At 50.0% G+C, this 20,079-nt stretch overlaps 7 protein-coding genes across 7 annotated transcripts; 2 read left to right on the top strand and 5 right to left on the bottom strand.

Annotated features, from left to right (window-relative positions):
• Positions 1-546: 546 nt before the first annotated feature.
• On the bottom strand, positions 547-1,083 carry BP5553_01207 (Uncharacterized protein; the record flags this gene model as incomplete). Its single annotated transcript, XM_032009830.1, has 1 exon — positions 547-1,083. One exon carries the CDS (start codon positions 1,081-1,083, stop codon positions 547-549), a length of 537 nt encoding a protein of 178 aa, XP_031873884.1.
• Positions 1,084-2,471: 1,388 nt separating this feature from the next.
• On the top strand, positions 2,472-3,782 carry BP5553_01206 (Uncharacterized protein; the record flags this gene model as incomplete). Its single annotated transcript, XM_032009829.1, has 1 exon — positions 2,472-3,782. The coding sequence occupies one exon, from the start codon at positions 2,472-2,474 to the stop codon at positions 3,780-3,782; it is 1,311 nt and encodes a 436-aa protein (XP_031873883.1).
• A 1,034-nt stretch (positions 3,783-4,816) lies between these two features.
• On the bottom strand, positions 4,817-7,915 carry BP5553_01205 (uncharacterized protein; the record flags this gene model as incomplete). Its single annotated transcript, XM_032009828.1, has 5 exons — positions 4,817-6,228; positions 6,305-6,589; positions 6,708-7,032; positions 7,097-7,531; positions 7,637-7,915. The coding sequence occupies 5 exons, from the start codon at positions 7,913-7,915 to the stop codon at positions 4,817-4,819; spliced, it is 2,736 nt and encodes a 911-aa protein (XP_031873882.1).
• A 63-nt stretch (positions 7,916-7,978) lies between these two features.
• BP5553_01204 (putative glycoside hydrolase family 18 protein) lies at positions 7,979-11,708 on the bottom strand (the record flags this gene model as incomplete). Its single annotated transcript, XM_032009827.1, has 11 exons — positions 7,979-8,192; positions 8,298-8,378; positions 8,467-8,543; positions 8,631-9,312; positions 9,457-9,578; positions 9,654-9,925; positions 10,042-10,277; positions 10,517-10,881; positions 11,028-11,190; positions 11,291-11,535; positions 11,592-11,708. The coding sequence occupies 11 exons, from the start codon at positions 11,706-11,708 to the stop codon at positions 7,979-7,981; spliced, it is 2,574 nt and encodes an 857-aa protein (XP_031873881.1).
• A 1,438-nt stretch (positions 11,709-13,146) lies between these two features.
• On the top strand, positions 13,147-14,336 carry BP5553_01203 (uncharacterized protein; the record flags this gene model as incomplete). The annotated part of the gene is made up of 2 exons (XM_032009826.1): positions 13,147-13,234; positions 13,339-14,336. 2 exons carry the CDS (start codon positions 13,147-13,149, stop codon positions 14,334-14,336), a joined length of 1,086 nt encoding a protein of 361 aa, XP_031873880.1.
• A 205-nt stretch (positions 14,337-14,541) lies between these two features.
• On the bottom strand, positions 14,542-14,772 carry BP5553_01202 (uncharacterized protein; the record flags this gene model as incomplete). Its single annotated transcript, XM_032009825.1, has 1 exon — positions 14,542-14,772. The coding sequence occupies one exon, from the start codon at positions 14,770-14,772 to the stop codon at positions 14,542-14,544; it is 231 nt and encodes a 76-aa protein (XP_031873879.1).
• Positions 14,773-16,673: 1,901 nt separating this feature from the next.
• BP5553_01201 (Uncharacterized protein) lies at positions 16,674-19,417 on the bottom strand (the record flags this gene model as incomplete). Its single annotated transcript, XM_032009824.1, has 3 exons — positions 16,674-17,268; positions 17,327-18,592; positions 19,224-19,417. 3 exons carry the CDS (start codon positions 19,415-19,417, stop codon positions 16,674-16,676), a joined length of 2,055 nt encoding a protein of 684 aa, XP_031873878.1.
• Positions 19,418-20,079: the final 662 nt, after the last annotated feature.

Here is a 20,079-nt window from a genome sequence, read left to right as displayed (position 1 = left end):
GTTTAACTAGAAGTCGAAATCTATAATGCTGTTATTAGGCCCTCACTTGATCTGTCATAACCTCCTATTATATATACCTCAGGTACCTAGGTGCCTTATGTATATGTCCTCTTTACCCCCTCTCTATAAGCCATCGGATTTTACGACCACAGCGCACCTTCAAAGAACCTTCCTCACGCTTCTCAGAATACACCTACCTAGGATAAAAACGCCAAACTCGAATATTTTGCGATTAGTCTAGTCAAACACCAGACCGTATGGTTCAAATGAGGGTTGCCCGCCCGACATAATAGAGTGGAAAAATTATGTTCAGCACCAAACATGCTTCATTTCCCCGCCAGGGCACAAGCTATAAGAGAAATAAACTATGATAATTTTCTTCTATAAATCTACCTAAAAGAACCCCGACTTATCTGTTATGCACCCAGCTATCCCACACACCCTACGGCCATGCAAGAAATCTTCAAATCCAGAATACACGCTTGCCTTCGTGTAAGCATGAAACAAGACAGCGAAAGGAAGCGAGCATACCTTCTTAGACAAAATTCAGAGTCGTATAGGGGGTTCAGCAGTCTGACCCATGTGGCATAGCATCCGGTCGATCGTTCCCGAGTTGTTGCGGACATGGTACACCGTTTCAGCTGGGTCTCCAGCCTCTGCCCATTGAACCAGGCGGTGCTTCAGTGGCAAGTTGTCGTGATACTCATAGAATCTAATTTCACAGCCATGGAAAAGCACGGCCCAGCAGCGACCATGTTCAGTAATGGCATTCTCTAGGGCGGTCGTAAGCTGTGCCAAAGAGGGTTCCAGAGCATCGGCTGCCTTCGTCGCTTCTGCAAGAGTATGATCCACAAGGCCTCTGTCTCCTGCCCAACGACGCTGGATTCGGAAGATGATGGAGTCGGGATAAAAGTTATTACGATTCTGTTCAGGGCCGACGCTGTAGCCGTTAATGGCTGGGAAGTAGTAGTTCAGGATTCCGGATCCCATGGATTTCACGGCATCTTCGTAAACGGAACCGTTTTCGACGAAAGCAACAAGCTCATCTAGGATCGGGATGGAGATGTAGCTTTGATTTTCCATCTTGGCTGGATTGTATATTGGTTAACATAAGGATAACACAGAAGGGATGCTAAGTATGGCGCATTGCTGGGCGAATTTAATGCAAAACTCTTCTCGCCAGTATTATGAGGCCTATCGGCCATTACCCAGATACGACTCCGATATCGAACTTCATATACTGATTTTCTATAATATTAATAGTCGACGTATAGTATCGAGTACTATACTCTATATTATTCGAAATATCTAGCAGATCGCAAATTGAGATTATTCCTAGAACCAGGCCCTTATATACTGTAGTCACAGCCTGGAGACCTAGCTCCGCCGACTAACTTAGCGGCGCAGGTATCTAAAGCGGGATAACAGCCAGCCACTCCTATCCTTGGGCCTACCCTCTAGGTCTTTATGCCCCGTAGCCAAGGCCTACATATCTGACCGAAATTGAGATATTCATACGACTCGAATACCTCAATTTCGGTCAGAGATCTAGGAGTAGCTTTACTTTGTGATAGGCCAGGTATTCGAATAATAGGACTTATATCTGGGTAATAGCCGTTAGGCCTTAATATTGGCGAAAGGTGTTTTACATCAAATTCGCCCAATAATACGATAGAGAAGATGACAATATTATTAATATATGCTCGGGCGAAGCCGCGCGATTCTCGCAGCAAGGTATCTATAACGCGTTGGACATACGGAGTGTGTACTAGTCTTGGCGGCGACTCGCTACAACCTCAGCGCCACCACATTCTTTATAAAACACCTTCGCGCCAGTAGGTCTCTCGAAAAGGGTCACTCTGCCGCCATAGTCGCTCAAGGGTTCTGGAATATACGTAGAAGGGATAAGTTATCTTCATATTCACTTGCATTTCTACCTTTAACAACCTGACTCTCGTTTCAATTCAGGGAAGTGGTATCAAATTCAATCGACAAAATGAGCATAATTCCACCTACCGATCCGCTGTTTTATAAACAAATTTAAGGAAATAACTGTCACATACGACCATAGACTGAGGAGAAATGGGCATCCCGTCCGCTCTGCCATACACAAGCCTCAGATCGGCAGATTAGTAGTTGGGTGGGTGACCACCAGCGAATACCTGCTGTTGTATGTTTTTTTATTTTTTGTTTTAATTTTTTTGTTAAATTTATTTCACCTCTGGTGGGCCGGAGGCCGAAATCATGGACGAACTAGCTCTACTGTTGATCGATCAACGTATTTGACGGTCAAGGATTTTCGTGATGGAATTACGACGTCACATAATGCGAGGCCAATCCCATTTCCGCTCCCGCTCCCGCTTCAGCAGCATCTCAATTATGTTTATACACTTAACCTAGATTTTGCATACTTGGCTGTTTCGTTCTGGCACCGCGAAGAAGCGGACGAAGATCCGGGGTTGCCCCTGTGCATGAGGCGACTCAGCTTCAACGCAATCGACGAGGCTTCAGACCTGAGCATCGAGGCTTTGCTGCAGAATGGAAGCAATCCACTTCTCGATATATCCGCCGGACAAGGTTCGCTGCAGGCAGAGAAAGAGTATGAGCATTTGGAGACTGAGATTGGACAACCGAGCTCCCCGAATGAACTTCAATATCGCATGTTCATGGATTTCGTATACCAGTGGCGGTTCTTTACTGACGACAGTACAACCTGGAAATACCCTTCATCACTCCTTTTCCGCAGACTTTGTAATGCGTTCTTGCGTTTTGCCGCTTGGGACTTGGAAATATCCTCTGAATGGGAGATTGCAAAGCTGCCGCTAGGCGCTGAGTCATATCCTGCCTGGGACAGTCATCCTGCAGAAGTCTACTGGTTTCATGGGTTTCTCGTCGTTCTTTGCGAGGATCTCGAGACACTATCGTCGATAGCGACCGCTGTATCACGAGCAAGAGAGTCAGTAGGTCATTTAAAAGGTAGAGGAAATGAAGTGAACTGCATATTGATATCGCTGAGCGACATCGCTTTCGTACAACTTTCGGCAGATAAGATACGGTGTTCGACAGTATTCCCGCTGCTCACCAACTCCTCCGCAACGGAATGCTCAGCTGGTTTCCGCATCTTGACGTATTTTTTCACATCTCCTTACGTCAAGGAAGGAGAACGGAATCTTGCAGCACGAGAAGTTTCAAGCATAGCTCTTCCCACGGAAGTTCTTGGAATGGTTCTCAACGCCGTGGCGCCTTATGATATGGTTTCATTTGCCCAGGCCTCCTTCATAGTTAAGAACTGGTATTACTCCTCGCTTCCGCAACTTCCGAGCATGGCCATCCATCACCGCGATGTTTCGATTCCTTGTTGTGGGAGAAAGGCCAACCGCAATCGAAAGGAGGGAGTGTGTTGTTCTGATTGTTATGCATGGCGACACTCAGAATGCCTAGTCCCGAGTGACCTTACGCCAGAAGAGTGCTACATATGCTCCAAATGTCTCATCTCTAGAGAGCAATCCGGTGCTCGGCCGAAATTAAGACCGGGCGCTATCGGACTTGAAAATCGCCGAGGCGGTAGACCAGATGGATGCCGTGTTACGATATGGAAGCAGGAGAAAGTCTTGCAGTTGAGGGTCACGTCTCCGGCGGTCATGAGACCTGAGTTGAGATTGAGGGACCGCGATCTTACCTCGACGCCACCGAATCAAATTGATTATGTTGTGCTTTTTGGAGGGTCGTGGAGCGGTCTTGTCTATGGGTTGGATGATGTGCATTCTGAGGCGAGGATATGAAATGGGTTGCGACGGCCTGCGTATATCTGGGAGTCAAATTTAGCACTTGCAATTATGGATATGCGACGGAGTTATTATACGCGCTATCACCTTATGCAAATAATATAGTTGTAGGCGTTGAGTCCCGTAATGGCTCCATTTATGTAGCTTCGATTGTAAGACCAAAATCTAAATGGTGTTTACAAGCCAAATTTTGGAAAACATCGATGATGGTCTTGACGCAACGGAAGTCTCAATTATCTACATATTTGAGATTTCCAGCTCGATCGTCGGTAGTGATATGCAGCACTACATTAAGAAATGTGACTGAAATGGCTCTTGATGAAGCGGTGGAAAGGATTCCGCCCGACTTGTACACAATATACGATCGGGTTCTAGACAGTATTGCCAAGAATTCAGAATCAGAGAACAGAACGCTCATGGCTGTTCCCATGCTGTTGGCCAGTGTATTCAATGATATAATCGTGGCCCGAAAGACCTTCTAAGCATCTCTGGTTTAGTGGGTCTTTAGCCACGATTTAGGAAGCGCGCAACCTCTATAGTCGTATAAAAGCGCCCGTCCGTACACACGCCTTACATAATCCAGGGCTCGCTAAACATAGGGGGGACCACCACACTACGCTCTAGACTATACTTTATTGATATAAAAAGTTATTATATAGACCTATAAATATATATAATATGAGAGTACTATATTTTTTAGGATTTAATACTAAGATCTATCTGTTTACCAAAAGAAGTATAAGTTTGAACTTTACATTGCAATACCGCAACAAGGACCCACAAGGACCATCTTTCCACACAAGATCATTCTGAATACAAAGAGCGGGGCTTTTTCTCGGAATCCCAGGTATAAGTTCTTGAACTGTTGCGAAGCAATAATGTATTAGCCACGCGAACCATGTACGCATTCCAAAGGTGAAAAGAACAAGACGGCAGGAATTTAAGAGAAGTACTTGAACTTACAGCAGAAAACAACTTTGTCGGTGACGCTCTACTGAAGGTACATCGGGAACCAAGCATCATACTTCGGGCTATACATCTTGATCCCACCTCCAAGTGATACGGTAGCTGTCGCCGCAATCATAGTCCGCGATGCCGTTGCAATCGTTGTCCCAGATCCCGCAGTGGATTTGAGCATTGCACACCTCAACGCCGTCCTCTTTCACAGTCGCTACCACATCTGTTCCTTCAAAGGGGCCTGTGTATGCGGAGATATGGCTGTCTAGACAGGGAACGAATTCTTGCTTGGCACACAGGTCGCAGAACAGGAGGTAGTCGCACCCGCCGTTCGCGCTGCCGCAGGCTTCCTGGCGGGGGAACAGCGCGGCGGGGCCAGATGGGTTCGGGCTCTGGAACTCGCACGGCTGCGAAAGGGTTTGGTTCTTTTCTTTATCGTTCCTCTTTTCGTTTTCTTCTTCTTCTTCCTCTATTACTTTCGAGTCTGAGTCCGAGTCTGAGTCTGGGTCTGGCTTGGCCTCGAGCGAAGGTGAAGACAAAGGCGAAGGTGAGCGGATGGCGAGGAAACCTGAGGTGATTGTTGGAGTGGCAGTGGGCAGGGCATCGCGCGCCAGCAACGGGGTAGCAATCACACGCGCGCATCGGGTTCTCACCACGGTACGGATACACAACGGGTATTCTGAATCGGTACATACTGGCGTGCCCGAAGCGGCGAAGGTCGGCACACACGGCTGCGTCGGCACGCAGAGTGCCTGGGTCAGGCAAGCTGCCTGGCCGCCGCCGCTCCCGTTGCATCGGACCGTAGTGCTATACGAGGCGCAGCCGTCGCCGCTATATGGTGGTTCTTCTTCCGGAGGCAGGTCAGGCAGATCAGGCAGTCCGGGCAGACCAGACGAAGTGGACGTGGTCGTGGGCGTGGTTATAGGAGGCCCAGTGCCAAAACTAGCACAAGCCATGGTTTCGTGGCAGACGTCGCCACGTGGGCCGCCGTTGCATACCGTTGTTGTAGTTGAGGAGAGACAAACCTGTCCAGGAGGTGCGGTGGGCGTGGGTTCCGTGCCGGGAGGCAGGAAGTCAGGAGGCGTGCCGGTGGGGGTTGGGCTACAGTAGTAGCCGGAACACAGCTTTCCACAAATTTCGGTACACAGTGGACCGGCCGGACCAGGTCTGTACACGACCGGTGGGCCAAACCGCGACGGGCCGGTTCCGGGACCACCACCACCACCACCACCACCGCCCGGCAGTGGGCAGGCCTGCCGGCCGAATAGATTCCGCTTCGCACCCGGTTCGCCACAGTTGGAGCCCGGGCGTAGCTGGCCGTTGTAAATCATCTGGGCTGGCCTGTCCGAGTTCTCTCCCTCGGGGCTGTAGCTGAGACGTCGCTCTATATGAACGATAACATTCTTAATAGCGGCAGGCGACTTGTCCCCTGGGTAGTTCGAAAACCCTCGCAGGTAAGCAATAAGACCGGCCACCTGAGGGGCAGCTGCATAGGAAAGCACGTTAATAGCTGGCTTGTGATGAAGTGTATGAAGTGAACGGGGAGGTCAAGCAGAACGTACCGAATGATGTTCCCACTGCAGTACCATCTTTCTTGAATGGATCTGTGGTGAGGAAGTTTGCCTGTGGAAGTGGCAGCAGGTAACCAGGGGCCCACGCATCGACAATACTGCCGAACGAGCTGTCCTCCCACGCATGTCCATCTGGTTTCGTGGCCCCGACCACTAACATGCCGGCCATATCGCCCGAGAGCAGCTGTGGAATGGTGTCCACTACTGTAGGAGCGTTTCCAGCGGCTGCAACGAACGCAACCCCGAGATCGGCTTCCATCTTCCGCATAAGCAAAGCTGTAGAGGAAGGGCACCTGTCAGTGACCCGTCTCCTCAAAAGAAAAAATCAAGAAGGTACGAGGCTCTAGTAGAAGGGAGGCGGGTTGGACAAACGGTAGAAAACGACAAGACTCACTCATAAGTTCCAATATAAGAGGATCGTATTGATTACTTCGATTGATTCCCGCAGATATGTTGACCACGGCTGTATCTCTGGCTTTTCCAACCAGGTCATTGGCGATTGATACAAAAGCAGCAATCATCGACTCCGTACCCACAACTGGGGTTGTCTTCACCTTTACGGGTACATGGACCAAATTGGCATTTTTCGCGACGCCAACCGTTTTGCCAACGGCATAGTTCGCGACCAAGTACCCGTGCTCGTCGTTCGCCGTGCTGGGTGCGAACGCGGGGCCCCACGTTTGGAATGGGAGCGCTCTAGGGTTCACGTGTGCGTATTCCTACCATTCCTTCAAGTCAGAACATTCTGTTGATGTTTGCGGCATAATGGAGGGAGACACTTACGCTACTGGCGCTCATCCAGCCGGCTTCTACTATGTATATCGTCTGGCCTCTACCAAGGCTATCTTCAAACGACCAGAAGAACTTGCCTTGACTTGGATCCGCTATGTTTGGTGAGTGCTTAGTCAGAGAGTCTTCGTCGTTGAAATTAATCCCTCTTGGCGTGGAAATCTGGGAAAGATGCCAATTCGTATCTGAGTCAGCTGCGATATCCCTTTTGAGAAGCCGGTCCAGGTGGGCATCTGTGCCGTTGAAGACTGCGGCGGTTTCATCGGAAGGGGATCTGATATTGTTGTTGCCGTCTTTTTCAGACCCGGACTCAGACCATTCCTCATCCTCCCTTTTCCTGTGATAGAGGGAGAAGCCATTATCTGGCGTTTTGTCGCTGGCATCCCGCTTCGTAGTTGACCTTTGCCCGATTTCATAGGCTATCACGACCTAACGTAAGACCAAACATGTTAACCGATGAACTAGAGCACATAACGTACATGTGAATCATGATAAAACTATTCCAGAATACTATGTTACTTATTACCGACTTACCTCACCGACAGCCTTGGATGCAAAGAATCGCTTCGCTTGTTCTCCCAGACCACTGACGTAGTAAAAGGCCGTGAAGCCCAGGCCGGTTGCCCGGATCTCCTGGAATCCGCGGGGGATATTACACGCTGCGAGGGCGGTATCACGATTTTTAAGGAGCTGCCTAATCCTGGCCTGGTCGTTATTATTCTCCGGGTCCTGAGGGATAAGGAAGACGTCTCGGGGATTGCTGTCGGATGCCCAATCTGGCTCGGCTGCAGCTCGCTTTTTCTTTTCGGGCATTATAATTCCCGTCATTACTGGCATCTCGGCATCTGCTACCAAATCGACGGTTCGGCGGGCAAGTTAGCAGGCGTCGACAGTCGTGGTGGTCTCGGCATCTCGGAAATTGCAGCCGGTGATGGTCGCGCAGGTGGACTTGACTTCCGTGGCGGTCGTCCGGGTGGCGCCGCCAGAGACGGTCGTTCCGAACGAGCTGGTGGTCAGACAAAGCGACGCCTCTGCGGGGGTGCAGTCTGCCGGCTTGATGGGAGCATTGACCTTGTCTCCGGGGAGCACACTGAAGAAGAATTGTGTTGTTAGCTCTCTTCTCGCTTGAATTGTGTCTTTAGGGATACTGTCGTTATTTCCCTCTGTCTGCGAGTGGGTGCGCAACTTAACTTACGTGATCTTGGGCCAGGGAGGAAGAGCTCCCTTGATTGTAAAGCCCGGGGGCAGTTTGATACTCCCGACTGGTGGTGGGCCGCTAGAGGAGAAATAACCCCGTGTTAGTGTTGGACCATACCCATACGTCTGCAAACAACATAAAATGAATGCTCCGGGATTTCACGTACGGTCCCCAAGTGCCTACTGGCATGTTCCACTCCCATCCACCAATGTTGACGTCAAAATCGGCCCATTTGATACAGATCTGTAATGGCGGGTTAGTAAGGTATGCACGACCTGGAATCTCGCGAGGTTCTTGTCATTGATTCCGGCTGTACGTAAGTAGACTTACCCCGAAAAACCAGAGTTTGCAAGTAGACTTGGACTTAGGCCCATCGCCATCGTCATCTTCTCCCCCTTCTGGAACTTCCGTTTCCACGGGTCGAATCTCGAACAACGCTGGCCATATTGTTGCCGCAGGAGGATCGGGAACGACTGGTGGAGTCCACTCAGGCTTTTCTCTACTGGGGATGGTAACGCTCGGCGGCGGAGGTCCCAGCGGTGGTATGTTGTGAAATGGCCAGCCCGTACCTGTGCCGTTACCTGGGTTAGTCGAGTTCGAGTCGGTCGAGTTCCAGTCGCCGGATGGACCTATCGTGATGGCAGGCCAGGGTGGAAGTACCAGAGTCCGGACCTGAGTGGCACCTCCCGAAAGTGTGAAAGTTGTGGTGACAGGTTGGATGCTGAGACTGGCGGTAGGCGTGAAAGTGTAACCTGTGGTGGGCTGGCCCGAGGTAATAGGGACATTGTAATACTCGATCGAGCTTGTCGTGATGGCCGGCACTGTAACGGTGATGGTCGTGGTAGTGCCGGGTGCGAGCTCAATGGATGTTATATACAGCGGGATCGAGATGGTAGTTGGGGAGGGGAGAGCCCTGGGAGGCAGCACAAAGCGGCAAGGGGCTGTGCACTGGGCAGGTCCTCCTGTGTAGACGCCAGGTGCGAGGTATACAACCTCTCCACCGCCATCAGGTCTAACAACCATTCATTAGTAACAAACGCTTAGTTTATTAATATCTTAAAATTTAAGTTATTCTTAACAACCACTTGGTACATGAATGTCTTAGAAGAATAGAAAGAATAGAATGAATAGACAAATAAGAATCGTGATAACGTACTCGTCTGAACCAGACCCACCAACCTGAAAGTCGATGCTCCAAATCATGGTGCCGCCGAAGCACATGCCGTCCGCAAACTCCTTCTTCGCTGCAAACGTCTCATCATCGTCGTATCCTATCCACTGGTCATCCCACGTGATCTGCTTCATCATTGATTCGGGTAGGTATTGGGGCTTGAGGCTGCGCTCCTAGATCACCTGCTGGATCTTGTGGAGCGACATGACGCCGCCGAAGTCGGTGCAGGGCGCCGGCTTGCTAGGGCCTGAGAAGGGACATAGAAGCTCGTTGCAGCTGGGGTCGCTCAGAGTGTAGCCGCGGCCGTACATAGCTAGGCCGAAGTTGATCTTCTTCGGGTCCAGACCGTCGAACCACAGTGGTATCGTGTTGTTGCCGATCTCGTGGATATCGGTTTGGCCACGCACCTTCTTGCCGAGAGCCAGGACATCCGAGTCCCAGGAGCCGTGGAGGTCTGCCATATACCGTGTGTAATTAGTAAAAGTAGTTAAAAGCAAATATACTCTTCTCTTTCTTCGGGTCTGTATCTGGGGCTTTGCTCTGTGATTCCTCTTTCTTTCTTATTCTTACCGTAAGCCATGAATCCGAAAAAGTCAACGCTCGACTCCATGGCCTTTGCGTCAAACCAGCGCAAGTACCAGTAGTCCGGAGCCAGCGTCAAGCTGATACCGTACCGCGTGCCGTATACTGCCCGCATTTCCCGCAGCAGCAGAGTAAAGTTTCTCGTGTCAGCTAGCTTTCGGCCGCCTCGCTCTGGGGCTCCGGGGTATTCCCAATCAAGGTCAACTCCTTGGAACCCGTAGGTGCTTCGTACAAAGGTTAGTCCTTATTTTATTCAGAATCCAGAATCCAAATTCCCTGCAGAAAAATAGAAGATAAAACCATACCGCATGTATTCCTCAACGGAACTAATGAAGGCGGCACGATTGGCCTTGGTTAAAACCATGTCGCTCCTATACCACCACACATGTCAAAATTATGTTTCTATAACCCTAGCAGGCACTTCCGGTGAAGGAAACCTGGAAGAGAGGATTTCAAGACTAACCACGTGGTATGCGTTGCCGCTTCGGGGTTACTGAAGTCGAATCCACCAATAGCGATCCAAGTCTGTAGCTTGCCATCCTTGGACAGACCTACAAACTCTCTCATCATTGCATCGTCGTCCGAGTGCGCGGGAACAATTTTTAAAGGAGTTCGGGTCGATGAATGCGAAAGAGTAGAACAGGTGAGTGTAGCCGATACTGTTAAGCTGCGTAGGGGAAACTTTGTTGCATTTCCGCGTGCGAAGGTTCCACGACTGGTAATATCCCACAGTGCGTCCGGAGGAGCTTCTATCTCCTTTGGCACAAGATGGCGATGGGTAAGTAGCACATGAGCCGTACCCAGCCTAACACGGCAAAGTGGCTCGGACTAGATCAGCGTTATGGCAGTATACATCTGTGGTCTGCAGGTGGGCGAAACGAATAACATCATTAGCCTCATGGCATATATGGTATAACTTGGAAGGGAGGAATCGAAAAGCTGCAGTGTTTACAGTGTCTACAGTATTTACTTACACCGCACCAGCCCATAGCTGAACAGCAGAGATTCATGACGCACGGCATGTCAGCGTTTTCGCTAAATTCTCCGCACATGGCGGTAGCATTACATAGTGAGGTGCAATTGCCATCGCCACAGAACGACGGACCGTAGCCGCAAATTCCCTCTTTGCTACAGCAACTATTTGAAACATCAGAGATGTGAAGGTGGAGGTAAAGGGGAAGGGGAAGGCCAAAAGCGGAGGTAGATGATTGGAGAAAACTCTATCATGGGTACATACCTCTTGTCGACACAGGGCCCATCGTCGCAACGCAGCGCATCGCGTCGCTGGAAAGAATGTAGATTTAAGTCTCGGGGGTCAAATGCAGAGACGGAGTTGTTGAAAGTGAGGGTTGTGTTCTCGATGTTGGGTATGGGCACCGCCGGCGCCTTGGCCGGGTTCTGGTGGCCCGGACTGAAAACAATGGCGTCGCGCCATGCTAGATCTGCTACAGAGGGAGAACACGGCAATGTCAGAACTCGAAGCTTTATTTGTAGTACAGTACGAGAGCGCTGAAGCTGGAGCTGGAAGCTGCACTCACTATTGTTCGTCGATGAATCTTGACGCTTCGAGTTCGCGTTTGAGTTCGAGTTAGGGTGTGAGATGTCACGTGGGTTGAGCCAGCGGCCAATAAGTCGAAAGTAGCCAGCGTCCGCATAGATCAGAGCCGGCACACAGAGAATGAAGAGACCAACGACCGATCATACAGCCAGACTCGTCGTGGGCTGTGAACGCATAATAGCTTGTGTGCCTTGCCAAAGTCATATCACGACTGAATCCTTGGTTTGGCCACTGGGCGCATCAATGATTTTATTAATAATTTATTCTCAATTCCACACGCTGATCTCCCTTGACATGATGCATCCAAATTGAGACGGCCCAGGGCCCTAGACACCTAGACGGCCAAACAATTCATCTATATCGCTTGATATTAGAAGCTTCGTCCTTCTCTAAAGTGGCAAAGTCTCATCGTCAGCAAGGCCCCTGCCCTTTAATAACAACCTCCGCGGGCACCTAGATAGGTAGTCCGGGTTTTTTGAACTCTTGTTTTACTAGAGTCTTTCTCTTTGGCTAGAAATATGATTGCCTATCGAAAACCACGTTTCTAGGCGGAGTCCCCGGAATCGGCTCGCTGATGGCCAAGTCTCACGCGGGACTGATAGGACTCAGCTCCACAACTCAACATATCTTGTACAAAATGAGAGATTGTATCAATATATCACTTTGAGCTATCACGGTAACCGTCCTAAAAGACTCACTACTCCGTATGCCAAGGTGTAGATGTTGCGTAGTGCTTAGTACTACAGCACTGCTTACAAAGAACTACTAGGTATAAGCTTTGCGTTGTAGTTTATTTTTTAGAAACGAGCTAAATATAAGCTTACTTTATAGTTTATTTCAAGTGCAAATGTACGAACTAGCCAATTAGCCTCAATTGTAGAACTTTTCAACACCCAAGTTTGATTACCTAAGCGCACGGAAGTTAATCAGCTTATTCATTAACGTATAGTTTATTTGTCAACACTTAAGTCCCGCTCAGGAAGTGCGGGCATGCTAACCAAGGTTGTTTTCATGTTGCCCGTAGTTAGCTCTCGGCTCTCTTCGAAAGGATCAATACTTCATACTCTGCATGGAATTCCTACCTGACCAGAACATAAGCCGATGCAACTTCATCTGCGGCGTCGAATGCTCGGAAGGGTCAGTTGATCAGATGAATTTTGCTCCGCGACGGGGAAATTACATGTAGTGAGCCCGTCCCCAGCATCTGTGCCAGGACTTCGGTGATGCCAAGTTGTGGGTTATTGGGAATTGAATACATGGGACAAGAGGGACAACAATAATGCCTCCGTAAGTACCTACCTAGGTATATATCTATAAACGCATTTCTCCTCTTCACAAGAAGTTAACTGCTGCATCTTAACTCACAAATACCTCTCTCAAAAGCCTCACGCTCCTGCCGTCAGCACTGGCAATGAAGGCATTTGCTCTCCTCTGGCTGTTGCCGGCGCTAGCGGCGTCCCATAGCACGACGAGCCCAGCGTTACCGCCATGGCAGACAGGCGTGGTCACTGTCGACGGGACCTGCGCAGGAGCAGATGGCTACGTCTGCAGTCCCACATGTGGTGCATGCTGCTCCAAGGATGGGGTCTGCGGCCGATCCAAGGCCTTTTGCGGCGATGGTTGGTAAGTCACGACACAGACTCTTGTTACCCCATTATTCTTCCCTTTTCCTTTTGGTGTTTTCTTATGCATTCTGTATCTTTCATAAACTTACCGTACTCTGGCAGTCAACCCAGCTTCGGCAACTGTGATGTGGCTCCCCCGCCACCGCCCGGACCCGGCTCCCCATCCCCTGACGGGGCCTGCGGCGGCACAAATCAGTTCAACTGCACCGGCTCAACCTTTGGCGCCTGTTGCTCATCCGGCGGATGGTGCGGTGATACGACTGCCCATTGCGCATCGGACGGCGGTTGCCAGAGCCTCTTCGGCACCTGCGCTGCGCCTAGCAACGTTTCCTCCGACGGATCCTGTGGCGCCAACGGCAAGATCTGTCTTGGGTCCGCGTTTGGCGATTGCTGCTCTTCGAGCGGCTTCTGCGGCGGCTCGCCCACTCACTGTGGAACCGGTTGCTAGGCGGGCTTCGGCAACTGCACTACCAACGGCGGTGGGAGTGGAGGTGTCTCTACCGACGGCAACTGTGGGGGCACGTCGAAGACGACGTGCAAGGGTTCGACGTTTGGGGATTGTTGTTCATCGAGCAGCTTCTGCGGTGGCTCAGCTACTCACTGTGGGCCGGGTTGCCAGTCCGGCTTCGGGACCTGTACTGCGGCGGACAATGTCTCGACGGATGGTTCCTGCGGAGCCAACGGCAAGACCTGCAAAGGCTCGACCTTCGGGGACTGCTGTTCGTCCAGTGGCTTCTGTGGCGCATCTTCTACCCACTGCGGTGCCGGGTGTCAGGCAGCCTTCGGCACTTGTAATGCTGGTGCCGGAGGTGTGTCGACAGATGGCGCGTGCGGGAAGAATGGCAAGACTTGTAAAGGATCGACCTTTGGAGATTGCTGTTCGTCCAGTGGCTTCTGTGGTGCAACTTCTACCCACTGCGGAGCAGGATGCCAGACAGCGTTTGGCACGTGCCCGACCGACAGCAGTGGCAGCATCTCAACTGATGGGAACTGCGGCAAGAACGGTAAGACATGCAGAGGGTCGACTTTCGGAGACTGTTGCTCAGCAAATGGCTTCTGCGGCAAGTCAACGGATCATTGCGGTGCAGGCTGCCAGATGACCTTCGGGACGTGCACCAGTGGCTCTGGTAGCATCTCAACAGATGGAGAGTGTGGATCGAGGAATGGGAAAACGTGTGTCGGATCTGGGTTTGGGAGCTGTTGCTCGAGCGTAGGTTATTGTGGCAGCACGGCGACTCACTGCGGTGTAGGTTGGTAAGTTCGAATTCTGAGGTTCCCCTATCCCATCCTACCCCGTCCCTACCTTTACTCTGCTCGACCTTGATGTTGTTCTCGTCCAGGGAAGGTAATGCAATGAGGACTTGGACTAACTCCTGCAAAAGCCAAAAAGCATCTTCGAGCGCCTGCCTCACGACAAATATCCCCTCGAACGACGGGACTTGCGGCGCCAGTAAGGGAGGGCTCACATGTGCTGGTGGCACCTTCAACAACCAGTGCTGCAGTTCGGGTGGCTTCTGTGGCACCACGACCGCGCATTGTGGTTCTGGGTGGTAAGTCTCCTTCTGGTTGACGTTATTCATCTCCTCGTTTTCCATCGCCGAATGGTATGGAACATAGTGTTAATGCTCATGCAGCCAAAAAAGTTATGGACGGTGTACCTGAGCGGCTGGGCAGCTGGAATGGCATATCTTGGGGAAGCAGCATTTCCAAGATATCGAATTGTATAATGTTCCACGGCTTGTATATGATCTCTTAATTCTATGTCAGCCTCTCTTAATATATAAAGCGGCAGGGGTAACTTCTCGTGAATTAATTTTGCAATTAGAGATGCTGCCAGAACCACTGCCGCGTGTCCCAAAAGAACATCTGGCAGCCTACACCGCAGTGATCCCTAGAAAATAAAGGAGTATTCAATAGAGCAAGCATATAAAGAAATTGAGGTCAGAGTGAAGAGAGTTAGCAGATGCGGACACGGAATTTGAGAAACGCGTAGTAGAGGGTGGCTTTGAGGTGGGGTTATGAGATGGGATTTGGAGAGCGATTGTGGTGGAAAGGTCGTCGTGTTGGGCGAATCGGAGTTAAGTAACGCTGGAGAACTCTCGCGAATAGGCGAATTGAAGCGCGGTAATAAACAATCCCAAAGAGAGCCAAAAGAAAACAAAATACAAAAATATAAAGTCTACCCCAAAATATATTTAATTCTAATTGCGTAAACCAGAGGTTGGAACTTCAAAATGGCAAAAGAGTTCGGCCCGGTGTCGAATGCCTACATCTCCTGTCGTTTTTTGGTTTTGCAGTTTCCGTTTTTTTTCCCTATCGTCCCTGGCGGCCCCGTAAGTACAATTTGACCCTAGCCACTTGACCAAGTGTCACGCCCTTGTACTTCGGTAGTGGGTATTTGCATATTTGGTATTATATAGATATGGTTGGCCACCCAGGACAATCAACAGTCACATGCTGCCCCTATATCGCGCGTACCAGCTACGACTTCGAAAGCCTAGCACAACCTTACGCGAACAAAATAGCAATGAGCGAATTAGCCTAATAAATAGTTGCCCCCTTCCACCCTTTAAACTAGGCGCAACTTCCCCCCAGAAACCCTTACCAAAGTCTATGACTATGTCACAAAAGATCTCATGAGCCTGAATGTTTCCTCAAAAATCTCGAAAAGGAACAATCTCCTAGCCGCAGGGAATTCGGAGTCGACAATACCTATCCTACTCTACCTCCGCATCCGAAGATAACGCGCTCGGTCTCACTGCACACGAATCGGTCTAGTTGAGTAGGCAAGAGTTTCAATTCAGTTTATATAAGCATATATCGTAAGGCGCCCCAACAGTTTGCAACCTCATTGAACTTTCGCTTTTCTTCCACCCATTTCCTCCACACAAGCAGCTAAGGCAAGACAATCATCAATCTATATCATAACTAACACAGCAGTGCAGCACCAACCAAATCGCAGTGCGATAATCAAGTAAGCAAGCAACCTCAACAATATCGTCAAAAGATTTTCCATCTTTCTTAACCAGAACTTTCTCCTCCACAGGTTAAGTCAAGTCATCCTGGAATGAAGCGTCCACAGGACCTAAGTCTCGGAATCCGGAGGATGTCCACGGCATCGTCCACAGCATGATCTAGGCTACTTCCTCATTCCGGCACATGTCCTTGGGCATCCATACGGCAGTATCCTGGTAATATGTTTGCATGACTGGTAGCATGACGTGACTGTCAATATCATATATACGGAGCAAGCGTACTGGGAACGCTGCCTTGAATATTCTTTTGGCGGAGGAGCTCATGATCCAGTAGCAACGACTGTGGCCTACTCTCTCTATTACACATTAGTAGGATGATCAAGGCACCAAGGTATTTCGGTGGCAGATTGTTATTCTTGGGTACTTACAAGGTCTTCTCTCACAGCAGATGTGGGTTTTCATTCAGCCAGGCTGTTGGCTAAGGCGTTTTCCGTTTGCAGGAGCTTCACCGACACGCCTGCTCGTCTGAGTCATTACCCTGATGCAATCATCCGCACTACGGAGCAAGTCCAGGTTTTGAGGATCCCTTGGATCGCTGAGCTGCTGTTCCACGATATCCTTCAGCTTTTGCAGATTATGATGGTATCGATCCGCCAAGCTTTGCTCCTGAGTCTGGTGGACCACAACTGGTGGTGAGCTAACTCTCTTGGTGGCCTTTCCCATGGTTTGGATCTCTAGCTTTTCATCGGCCTTGCGCTTCTTGCCTCGGGCAGGCCCAGAAGGCGGAGGGGATCCGGAAGCGTTGCTCTTGGTTGGTCCTGGGTCATTATGCACACGCTTCATGTGGTCACGGAGATTCCAGTGACGGGGAAACCCATTGCCAGGGGCGCCGCGCTCGCAGCCTTCGTAGGTACAGAGGAAGGGTTTGTCGCCGTGTCCATGCATAGCATGTGCTTCACGCTCATGGCGAAGCAAGCATGCCGTGGATGAGAAATTAAGATTCTCACAAGCCACGATCTTACAGCGATACGGCTTGAGGTGAGAATCCACACATTTGCTACGGAAGGAAGTCGTTAGCATTGCGGTTAAACAAGGGAAAAGAGACTTATCCGTACTCGTAATTACACTTCAACTTTTCCGGTTTGTGCTGGCAGGAAGGCTGGCCTTCCCATGGGCAGTGATAGAGTCCGTCGGCTAAAGGGCTCACGTTCTGGTACAGATGATGATCCCGGGCAGTATTGTCGATCTCGAGGCTTGAGCGACCACCCACCAGTTTCAAGGACTCCTCGGAAGTGTCAGATGTACCCAAAAGCCGCTGTTGTCTAGAGTTGGCAGCTAGGTCGCTGGCAACTTTAGATGGTCGAGGCCCCATTGGTCTCCTCTTAACCCTGTCACCAGTCGTGTAAGGGGCCAATTCCATTAAATCGGAAATATCCTGAACATACCTGGGGGATATGGCTTCAAGACTTGGGGAGTAGTTTGTAGGACTAGCGGTTGAAGATGTCGCCATTGGGAGAGCAATGGGCCAGGAATCCTCAGGAGCGATAGGAGATGATGTTTGAGAATCCAAGAAATCGGCAGGATTGTCCCACAATATCGAGGACTCGATGCCCGCACCGGTATGGTACATCACCGAGTCTCTCGATACTGGACCTTGGCTAGCCAGAGAAGTCGAACCTACAGCAAAAGAAGATACAAAGGAGTCGTCTTCGGCGGTGGCATACGAATTGAATGCTGGTCCTGGTAACGAAGCACTAATGGAGTGCGGATCTGTATCCGTCATGGAATTCCTGTGGAACATCGGATGCATGGAAGTTAAATCATCTCCTAGGAATGGGTAGTCGTATTCTTGGATTTCTAGCTGCTGAATCGGAGTAGACAGAGCAGGATTTTCCGGGCTGATGGACCTGCCAGTGACATCTGACCTTGTTGATGACATATGAAATGAGCCCTGGGAAAGACTTGGATACATTCTTGTCGACCAGCTTGGATCATATGTGTTAGTTCCAGAAGAATGAGCGGTCCTTTGGGAATGTGCTCCAACGGAATCCTGAGATGGCAGACGCGACATGCCCTGCGACTCTAACGGAGTCGATGCAATTTCAGTACTCCACTCGTTCTGGCCTGGCCCTGGAATGGGGCCTCGGCTTGTCCTTTGGCCGGCCTGACCCTCAGCAGTATGGAAAGAGTCGTATGATTCAATTTTGCAATTCTCGGCATCTCCTTGGGGCAGAGGATCTTGGTGCAAGTACTGTACACCTTCACCAGTCCCGTTCCAGAAGGGTGTGCTGTGGCTACCCCGGATACGTGCTGTTTGACTCTGACGCAAAGAAAATCCAGCTGCTCCATGGACAAAATTGGAATTTGAAAGACTGAAACCGCTACACCATCTCTGTTAGTGTCCTGTGCTACCACTATTCAAAACCGAATGCAAACGCAAGACAAAAGGAATAAAAGCAAAAGCACAACATCCAGTGGAAAACCTGAAGTACAAATAGGTCAGCATAATAGTCACTCATGCGTTAATGTATAGATGGATTGACAGACCAGTTGGGCACGAGCGGCGAATGACCGGAAGCCAAGGGGTGGTTCTGATGGGGACATAAGAGGGCCAGGCATGGAAGGAATCAAATGCAACGTGGAAACCAGAAAATCTCAATGGCCGGATGCAATGAAGTCAAGTAGAATCTCTTTGGTGTCCATAAATCCTCGGTTCGAATGATCCAATGGCCAAGAACGTTTCTACAAGATAAACGGGAAGCAAATGGTTAGTGCATAGTCGGTGGCGAAAGGGGTAACATGCTAGACTCTCGAGCCTGCTCCAAAAAGTGTGTACGTACTCAATGCGGTCAATAAATATCTAACCAACCACAATCGCTGGCTAGCGGCGGTGGATCCTTGGTGTCAGTCGATATGCACTGTCGTGTATCCAGATAGACCTGGAAAAATGTACGGATCCATCCTCAACGGAATTTCCATGGCTGGCTCCATATAGGTCCTCAAGACGGGTACCGGATATCAGGGAACACATTAACACCACGGATCACAACTGCGGCGGCAACAACCTCATTAAGGTCGGCGAGGATGAATGTCATGACATCATCCTCAAAGATTTGACCAACCTTATTGAAAGGCTGATGAGCGGGATCAAGGTCCGGTGGTCGCGAGATATTGGTAGCATTCATCTGCCCAACATCCCGATCCATGACACGAGGCTGGAAGCGCCACGTGATAAAACTGCGAGCTACCACAAACAGATGAATCAATTGTGTATGGACATCCGGATAGACGGCCACATGCGGGAGGTTTTCATGGGAACGGTAATCTAGATATATCCAAGGAGCAACCACGTTTGTGGTTTGGGGTGGGCGATACTTAACCCGAGACCGTAGTCTTGCGCATGGCATTCTGTCATCATAAACAGATCACATGATCATCCGTTGGAAGTATTGTGACTGGAGCACATTCAGAAAGGAATCCTGTGTGGAGCCTAGGTTTGGATATCCTGGATGTTTTGGGGTGGAACCCGTGGAAGCCTTGGAGCCCGGACATGTCGTTATCCACGGAGAGTTTGAAGCTAAAGGAAAGACATTGTTTCGGACAACATGATAGTTCGACGCAAAAATTGCAAAGCATGATTGAAATAAAAATATACCTGGCGGCAGCCTTGGTCCTGGGGTGTTTTGGGGCGTCGAATCCTGTCATGGTGTCCGGTTGACGGGTCACGCTGGTCTGGGTACAAGTCATTGGAATGAATAAGCCCTGGTATATAAAAATTGGCAGGCTCCTGTTGGGTGGGATATTGAGTCGTATGGTTGTTGGTCAATATGACTTGTGGATACAAGTGAAGCCTTGGATAAGGATAGTT

Source organism: Venustampulla echinocandica, assembly GCF_003357145.1.
Source record: "Venustampulla echinocandica strain BP 5553 chromosome Unknown scaffold_0, whole genome shotgun sequence".
Classification (NCBI taxonomy): domain Eukaryota; kingdom Fungi; phylum Ascomycota; class Leotiomycetes; order Helotiales; family Pleuroascaceae; genus Venustampulla; species Venustampulla echinocandica.
The sequence above is the reverse complement of the archived record's forward strand: the minus strand, read 5'-3'. Positions and strand labels throughout refer to the sequence as shown.